The 9,110-nt window shown below is 50.4% G+C and overlaps 1 protein-coding gene across 1 annotated transcript; it reads right to left on the bottom strand.

Annotated features, from left to right (window-relative positions):
- Window positions 1–343: 343 nt before the first annotated feature.
- LOC130265934 (olfactory receptor 14J1-like) lies at window positions 344–862 on the bottom strand. The gene has a single exon (XM_056515274.1). The coding sequence runs from the start codon at window positions 860–862 to the stop codon at window positions 344–346; it is 519 nt and encodes a 172-aa protein (XP_056371249.1).
- Window positions 863–9,110: the final 8,248 nt, after the last annotated feature.

The following is a 9,110-nucleotide window of genomic DNA, read 5'->3' as shown; positions in this document are numbered from 1 at the left end:
ACAGAGAAGTGCTGAGGAAGAATCCGGGACACACTGGTTAGGGCATGAGCTTGTCTTTATTTAAATGCATAGGGAAGAGACCTCTTGAATATATTTTTGTTTCAAAGGGTAGATATTAATGTAGAAATGAAAAGCGTAATGTTACAGTATTTTTTAAAAATCAGAGCAACATTAGAAAAAGTAACTGAAGAAAAAATGGACAAATAAGAGTGGAAAAATGGCTGAGATTGTAACGAGTTACATTCTAAAGGCCCTGGTGCAGAAAAGAAGGAGTGCAATACTTCTTAAAACATAGAGTCATCAATTTTCTTAGGCTACCTATGAGCTCCTGGTTCCTCAGGCTTTAGGTGAGGGGATTCAGGGCTGGAGGCACCACCGAGTACAGAACTGACAGGGACAGATCCAGGGATGGGGAGGAGATGGAGGAGGGCTTCAGGTAGGCAAATACTGCAGTGCTGATAAACAGGGAGACCACAGCCAGGTGAGGGAGGCAGGTGGAAAAGGCTTTGTGCCGTCCCTGCTCAGAGGGGATCCTCAGCACTGCCCTGAAGATCTGCACATAGGAGAAAACAATGAATACAAAACAACCAAGTACTAAGGAGGTAGCAAAAGCAGACACCCCAACTCCCCTGAAGTAGAATTTTGAACAGGAGCGGTTGAGGATGTGTGGGATTTCACAGAAGAACTGGCCCAGGGCATTGCCCGTGCACAGGGGCAGGGAAAATGTATTGGTCGTGTGCAGCAGAGCAGTGAGAAAGCCACTGGCCCAGGCAGCTGCTGCCATGTGGGCACAAGCTCTGCTGCCCAGGAGGGTCCTGTAGTGCAGGGATTTGCAGATGGACACGTAGCGGTCGTAGCACATCACGGTCAGGAGGCAATATTCTGCTGAGATAAAGAAGACAAAAGTCAATAGTTGTGCAACACATCCTGAGTAGGAGATGTTCCCGGTGTCCCAGAGGGAATTGTGCATGGCTTTGGGCACAGTGGTGCAGATGCAGCCCAGGTCAGTGAGGGCCAGGTTGAGCAGGAAGAAGAACATGGGGGTGTGCAGGTGGTGGCCGCAGGCTATGGCGCTGATGATGAGGCCGTTGCCCAGGAGGGCAGCCAGGGAGATGCCCAGGAAGAGGCAGAAGTGCAGGAGCTGCAGCTGCCGCGTGTCTGCCAATGGCAGCAGGAGGAAGTGGCTGATGGAGCTGCTGTTGGACAGTGCTTCCCTCTGACCATGGTGGGCTGCCAAGAGAAGACAGATTATTTGGGACAGGTTTCCTTGTGTCAATCCTATGCTATTTTCTTACATATTTACTCAAAATTGCTTCTCTTACATTGGGGAAATTACTTTCACTTTGTTCTTTTATCTATGAGGTCGGGGTTTTGCTTTCTCTGAAGGGACAGAAAACCTCTTTATGCATTGCTCTGAGCCTGAACCCTGGGAAGCCCAGGGGGAACACAGGGGTACTTGTGCCTAAGTATAGTTAGACCTGCTGGTCCCACACAGCTGCCCTTGGCTCATATACACCTACCTTTACTTCAGAATGACTGCATTTAAAATGTGCCATAAAAATAAAGAAGAGCTTTTGAAAAATCTGGTTTCAAAGCAACATTTTCTAAACCGACGTTTATTTCCCTGTGCAGCTAGACAGGATGGGATATCCAGGTTTGGTGTGGCTCTGGAGTTGTTCCTACTCGGAGCTGTTTCTCTCTATCCAAGCCTTGTCCCTGCCAGTGCTCCCAGCCCAGCTCTGGGGGCTCAGCTCTGCCCTGCACACCCCTCCCAGCACAGGGCACTGCCCAGGGGCATCTCCCTCCCAGCAGGGCCTTAAGGGCAGATCTGAGATGCTGCAAGCCAAGGTGCTGCTGCTGCTGTCTGTAGGCACAGGAGGGTGAGGAGGCACTTTGTGCGGGAGATGTGAGGCAGATCTGCTGATGCCCAGAGAGACAGTGCAGGAGTCTCAGTGACACAGACACACCTGACAGCCCCTTTCCCTTCCCTTGAGGAGAAAGCTGAGAGCAGCCCTGACCATGCAGCACCATCTCCACAGCAGGAGGAATCTGCCCGGGTGGGGGTGGCTCCTTCCACCTCCAACTTCTCCCCACAGTCCATGGGGAGCTGCCAGGCAGGGTGAGAGCTGCCCCTTGGAGGTGGCACATTCCCTGGGCTGGCCAAGAGCCCTGAGTGCTTCAGGAGCTGCTGTGCAGGACAGCCCTGGGCAGCCCTGGCTGCAGCTCCAGCTTCAGCCCCTGCAGCCGTCCCTGGCAGCAGGAGCCGTCCTGCCCTTTCCCTCTGATGGTGCCCAGGGCAGCCCTGCTCTACAGCACATCCTCCTCTTCCTTTGCCTCTGAGAAACTGGGAGAGTCCTCCTGAAATATCCCCCAGGCTGTGGGGTGTCCTGGATGCAGGAGATCCCACCAGGAGCACAAGACACCTTGCCCTGCACCCACAGACTCACCAAGTCGAGGATTGTGAGGATGTTTCCCCAAGTGAAGTCTCAGCTCAAATTCTTTCCAGTCCTGATTGCCTCTAGCCGGTCTGTGCCTGGCTCCTGTCCCCTCAGTGCCTGCAGCCAGTGCCCTCAGCCCTGCTGGGATGGGAGAGGAGCTGCTCATCAGCAGAAATATCTTTTTGAAGCTCTTCTTGATTTACCTTGGGAGCTGCATCTCTGTGCCAGGAGCCCAGCCCAGCTCAGCAGCACAGACACAGCACAAGGACTTTAACGACCATCTCAGGGCTTTGGTGCTGTTTACATCAGACTCAGTCCCTGAGAGAGGGTCTAATAAACTTCTCAAGGCCTCAAAATCACAATCAAGCTCAAAAGTTCCTTTAAGTTTTAATGGGCCACACTGAGGAACACCACTGAGAAAGTGTCCTGTTGTTCCAGTTACAATAGAACAATGGAGCAATGATGACAGGATGATATAAACAAGGGAAAGGTGTCTCTGATGCTGAGCAAACCTGGATGTGTTTCAGGAATGCAAAGGGCCAAGGCCTGAGCCCCAGCCCCTGGCAAGGCAGATCCTGTCCCTCCCTCATTGCTCAGGGCTCTTCCCGGGCCACTGGGCTCTGGGGATGTGCAATGCCAAGGGCAGGACCACGGGGCAGCCCCTGCCAGGCTGCTGAGCAGGGACAAGGAGGCAATGAGGCCCCAGCACAGCAAGGCTCACTTGTCCCCTGCTGGCCTCAGGCCCAGGGCCAGCAGCCATGGCCCAAGTGCTGCAGCAGTTGGCTCTGGCAGGGCCTTTCAGCTGCAGCCCATCCCTGTGCCCTGTGCAGCCCAGGCTGTCCTACGGTGTCCATGCCCTGCGCCTCTGTCCCTGCAGGCTGTCGTCATCCCCCGGCTGCCCCACCTCGCTGGCCCTTCCTTTGCTGACAGCTCTGCGTCCTGCCTGCCTCTGCCTGGCCACACAAAGCCTTGGGATGCTCCAGAGTCATTCTTGGAGAGGTGTTGCACCCCAGCCCTGCCCTGGGTCAGAAATCCCTTTTATCTTCTTACCATTCTGGGCCTCCTCAGCTGCACGTGGCATTAATTTTCTTTCTCTGGATGTTCTTTACTATGTCAAAAAGACCCACCATCTCTGAAACCACCTTTCAATCCCTCCCATGGCACTTGTGTGCTGTCCTCAGTCTCCATTCCACTGAGCATGGAGTTCCTTTGTCCTTGTATAGGGGTCATGTGCTTGAGGCCTCCAAACCCCACCTTGGGAGATATGTGGGCTCTCTCCACACTACTGAAAACTTAAAATATTGTGCGCATAGTCAAAGAAAATCACCAGAGGACAAGGCATTCATGCCTGTGTGTCCTGGCTACATTTGTCTTCTGCAATCCTTGGATAGATGTAGTTTTGAAAGTAGTATCCCAGCTTTGGCCATTGACACCTACGTGAGGAGGGCAGTTCTTTTCCACTGGGTGGAAAACACTGAGCCCCAGTGTTATGTGCTAGATAAAGGACAGCCTTCAGGAGGCTAAAGCCAACCTGAGCAGCCTGTCCTGGCAGACATTGGCTGGGAGTCACACTTGCATATAGGGAACTTTTTAGGGGATGTACCAATTTCAGCCTAGCTGTGGCCCTTGCAGGCTTTGGAGGAGAGATTCGCTACGCTGCAAAACCCCCTTGGACTCAGCTGCTCACCGTCGTCGACATCGACCTCCCACCAAAGATAATCGACCGACCACTGGTAGGACCGACCGTCTTCACGGACGCATCGTCGCTGACCTCCACGGCAGCGGCAGTGTGGCAGTCAGGAGAACAATGGCAATGTGTCAAGACAACAGACCCCACGCTTTCAGTCCAACAACTCGAAGCAGCTGCCGTAGTGCTAGCGTGTGGACTGTTCCCAGAAGAACACCTCAACATAGTAACTGACTCCATATTTGTGGCCAAGCTCTGCCTAGCCATGTCTGGACCAGGTGTGTCAGTGTCCACGGTGGCAATGATGCTAAAAGAAGCGCTCTATTCACGGAAAGGCACCATATCAGTCATCCACGTCAACAGCCACAACCCGACCAAAGGGTTCTACCAAATTGGCAATGACAAAGCTGACACAGCCGCAAAAGGCATATAGACGCTAAAAGAAGCTCGTCAGTTGCACGAATCCCTTCACATCGGAGCAAAAGCACTCGCGAAGAAGTGCGGGATTTCGGTGGCAGATGCAAAGCACGTAGTTGCCACGTGCCCTCACTGTCAAAAATCACCACTGTGGTCCAGCGGCGTCAACCCCAGAGGCCTCAAAGCCTCAGAAATATGGCAAACAGACTTTACCCAATGCCAGCTATTAAAACCCCGAGTGTGGCTCGCAGTTACCGTGGATACATACAGCGGTATGATCGTGGCCACACAGCATTCCAAGACAAATTCCAAAGCCACCATCCAACATTGGCTGACAGCTATAGCATGGCTTGGAATCCCAAAACAAATCAAGACAGACAATGGCACAAATTTCACCTCAAAGACAGTCCAAGCATTCATCTCAAAATGGAACATCGCCTTGGTACACGGCATCCCGTACAACAGCACCGGACAAGCCATCGTCGAAAGGGCAAATCAAACTCTAAAAACTAAACTGGAAGTACTAGCAAAGACAAAAGGCTTCACCAGTACCATTCCCTCAAGCGACCAGGCGCGTTTACTAGCAACAGCACTTCTAGCGTTGAATCAATTCCCTAGGGGAGATGAAACAAACAGTCCAGCTCAGAGACACTGGGCCACTCGAGCACTAGAGAAAGGCCCACGGGTTGTGATCAGAAACAAACTAGGGAAGTGGGAACAAAGTTGGAGGCTAGTACTCACGGGGCGGGGGTACGCGGCAGTTAAAAAAGATGGGGACATTAAATGGTGTCCACTCAAATCTATCAAACCAGACCTTCAGAGTAGAGATAATGAGAATTGTGAGACTTTGTTTGCAAGACTAAATCATCGGACGCCCCCGCAACCCGTACACCCCACTACCAGAAAAGAGAGAGGGACCAACGAGCAACCCGGCATCACCTGAAAAGCTCGCACCATCAAAGTCAAAGCAACAACGGTATCTCTGTGTTATCTTGTTCCTAGGGTTAGTTGGCGGAAGACAGGCAAACACAAAGCATTACCCTCACCAGCCATTCAAGTGGGTTCTACGCCATCTCTCAGGTAAGAGGGTCATCAAAGAAATAGTTACAGCTGACACTCCAGTTTTTCATTTCAGACTAAAGGACATTTTTCCCTCACATACGGGGTTCCCCAAATTTCAGGAGACAACACTGTTTCAGACTTATTGGTGCCCTGCTTCCAACCCAGGAAAAAGTTACTGTAATTACCCAGGGTATGGATATTGTGGATATTGGAGGTGTGAAACAATTGTAACGGGCAACAGGTGGAAACCACAACAGCCTGATAAGTTCTTGCAAGTTAAGTTTGCTCCCCACGGCTGTATCGAACCAAAATTTGATATGGATGAGTATATACTCACACCTCAAGGCATAAAGCAGCACACCTGCACAAACTACACAATGACAATCCTGCAACCAACCCATGATAGTTAAACCACAGGCAAAGTGTGGACAGTGTTTGTTCACGTTTCTCGCCGCATCTGGGCAAACTTACAAATTATCAGACTCCCACCTTCAATATCCCAATCAGTCGGACCCAATCCATTTCTTGTACTGAGTGAACTCGAAAAAAAGATCACAGCTAACCACAGCTCCAGTCACAAAATACAAATGCACAAATCTACCTCCTCTCTATCCAATCTCTTAACCACACCAACCCTCTCCAATCCATTTCTTAGTGTGTTAAATGCAACCTTTATATCGTTAAATCAGTCCAACCCAAACCTCACAAACTCATGCTGGCTATGCTATAATGCACAACCCCCTTTCTACGAAGGTGTTGCCCTCAATCTCCCACTCATCTTTTCCAAGTCAAACAGTCCACGCCAATGCAGATGGGACACCCCCCGGAAAAGCATTACCCTAAGCCAAATCACGGGCCAAGGCAAATGCTTTAGCAATGCAACCCTGGCAATGCAGGTAGGCAACGTCTGCCGGGAATTCGTCAAACTAAAAGGGAGAAAGTTCCAGTGGGTAATCCCAGCTGCATCGGGGATGTGGGTCTGTCAACAATCCGGGGTAAGCCCGTGTGTGCTCCTTGGCAAATTCGATCATTCTGCCAACTTCTGTGTCCAAGTTTTAATTGTCCCCAAAGTTCTGTATCGCCAGGAAGAAGACGTGTACCGCCTGCTTGAGGAACCCGACCGGCTCCACAAGCGAGAAGTGTTGACAGGCATCACCATCGCAATGCTCCTGGGCTTAGAAGCTACCGGTGCTGCCACAGGCGTCTCAGCCCTCGCAACACAACATCAAGGCCTGGCCCAACTGCAGATGACAGTGGACGAGGACTTGCAAAAAATCGAGAAATCCATTTCTGCCCTAGAAACATCCCTTTCCTCACTCTCGGAAGTCGTCCTCCAAAACAGGCGAGGACTGGACCTTCTGCTCATGCAGCGAGGAGGCCTGTGTGCCGCCTTGAAAAAAGAATGCTGCTTTTATGCAGACCACACCGGAGTCGTTAGAAACTCCATGGCAGAGCTAAGGAAACGACTGAACCAAAAAAAAATGGACAAAGAAGCTAAACAGGGCTGGTTTAAATCGTGGTTCAACCAGTCCCCATGGCTCACCACCCTGATTTCTACCTTAATCGGCCCGGTCACTATAATCCTACTAACACTAATCTTCGGGCCTTGCATATTTAACAAATTGGTGCTATTTGTCAAAAAGCGTTTAAAAACAGTTAACATTATGCTTGTCGAACGTCGACAACTGCTTTAAAGTGTGCCTGTTACTAACAAATTTACAATTTTATACTAACTTTACTAACCCACGAAAATTTTGTAATATCTACACTTTATAATTTCATATAAATTTTACTAATCATGAGAGAGGGGGGAACTGTGGAGAGTTAGGGAAAAGCGTGCGGAAAATATCGGGATGTACGGTTAAGATAGGGACCCCTCTCCCTCAGAGATCCACTGCTCCGGATCTGAGCTCACAGCCGGACGTGAGCTAGGGGAAATGACCACTGTTATCTAGGCTATAAAGACCCTTGTAACCCCTCAATAAACGCCATTTGCTGTCCACCACATTGGTGTCCTGGAGCTGATAGACCGAGTGACCCTGGGTTAGGGCCACCGTGCCGGACCTGGATCGGGCCACCAGTCAACAGGCCCCAGGAAGGCCCAGCCAGCCAGATCTGTTCCATGGCCCCTTGGTTCTATGCGGCCCCTCAGTGCCACAATGTTCTCCTTGCTTCTGCAGAGTCACAATGGCCCTTTGCTTCCATGAGGCCCTGAAGTGTCATTAAGGTGTTCATGGTTCCACGAGGTCCTCACAGTGTCACTACAGTACCTTGGATCCATTGGATCCCCAAAGTGTCACCGAGGTCTGCACAGGAAGGAAACAACCCATCCCCACTGTTGCAGGGGCAGATGAGGGCAATTACCAAGCCCAGCCAGATTAGATGGCAGTGGCAGATTTTGTCTGGGAGCTATCTTTGGATACACAGCATTTTGGAGGTGAAATATCAATTTCAGACATGGATGCCTGGAGGAAAAGGAGGATTCTTTTCCATAGGAAGGAAAGCATGGAACACCATTGTTTCAGGGGCAGATGAAAGGCGGCCATCAGAGGCCATGGCCAGCCCAACCTCTCTGTTCTGGAAGCTTCTGTGTGAAAGAAACCCTTTCTATAGGAAAGGATATAGGGAATTTTGGAGGTGGAATCCCACATTCAGCCATTTCTGCATTGATAGAGAAGGTGGCTCTTTTCTGTAGGAAGAAAAACACAGAGCTCAGGTGTTTCAAATGAAGAAGAGGAGACAGGTGTGTACTGGGAAGCCATGGGAGCCAGGCCTGTTAGTTCTGGCAGCTTTGTCATGGAGAAGTTCTTGAATATACATTATTTTTTTGGGCTGAGTCTCAGTTTTGACCATGGAGAATTTGATGAAAAGGATGGTTCTTTTCTTTAGGAAGGAAAGTTCTGAGTCCCCGTGCTTAAGAAGCAGGTAAGAGGCAGCCCCCAGGAGGCCAAGGGCAGCCAGATCTATCTCTCCTGGCAGCATTCACTTGGGAGCAATCCTGAATTTTGGAGGTACAATCCCAGTTTTGGCCATGGGTACCTGGTCGAGATGAATGGATTTTTCTATAGGAAAACAAATACAAAGCCCAAGTGTTTTGGAAAAAAATGAGAGGTTGGGACTATAGGGCAAGCCAGCCAGATGTCTATCCTGGCACCTTTCATCTGGGACTATCCTTCAATAGAGGGATTTTTGCAGGTGGAATCTAAGTTTTGGCCATGGCTGCCTGGCCAGGAAGGAGTTCTTTTCATTAGGAAGGAAAGAACAGAGCTCCAGGGTTTCAAAGGCAGACGAGAGCCAGCCCTTAGAAAGCTACAGCCAGCCAGATCTGTCTCTCCTGGCAGATTTCCTCTGGGAGCAATCTCTGAATATGAGGAAATTTGGAGGAGAAATCGGAATTTTGGCTATGGGCACCTTGATGAAAAGGATGGTTCTTTTCCATAGGAAGGAAAGCACAGAGCCCCGGTGCTTCAGCAGCAGATGAGCAGCAGCCTCGTCATGCCAAGGTC

The sequence above is a fragment of the Oenanthe melanoleuca genome, unplaced genomic scaffold (genome assembly GCF_029582105.1).
Source record: "Oenanthe melanoleuca isolate GR-GAL-2019-014 unplaced genomic scaffold, OMel1.0 S001, whole genome shotgun sequence".
In the NCBI taxonomy this organism is placed as follows: Eukaryota; Metazoa; Chordata; class Aves; order Passeriformes; family Muscicapidae; genus Oenanthe; species Oenanthe melanoleuca.
This window is presented reverse-complemented; position numbering and strand designations above follow the sequence as displayed.

What these genes read in the sequence shown, in the direction of transcription:
- LOC130265934 (XM_056515274.1), bottom strand. Translation starts at nt 862, where the DNA reads ATGTGCTACGACCGCTACGTGTCCATCTGCAAATCCCTGCACTACAGG.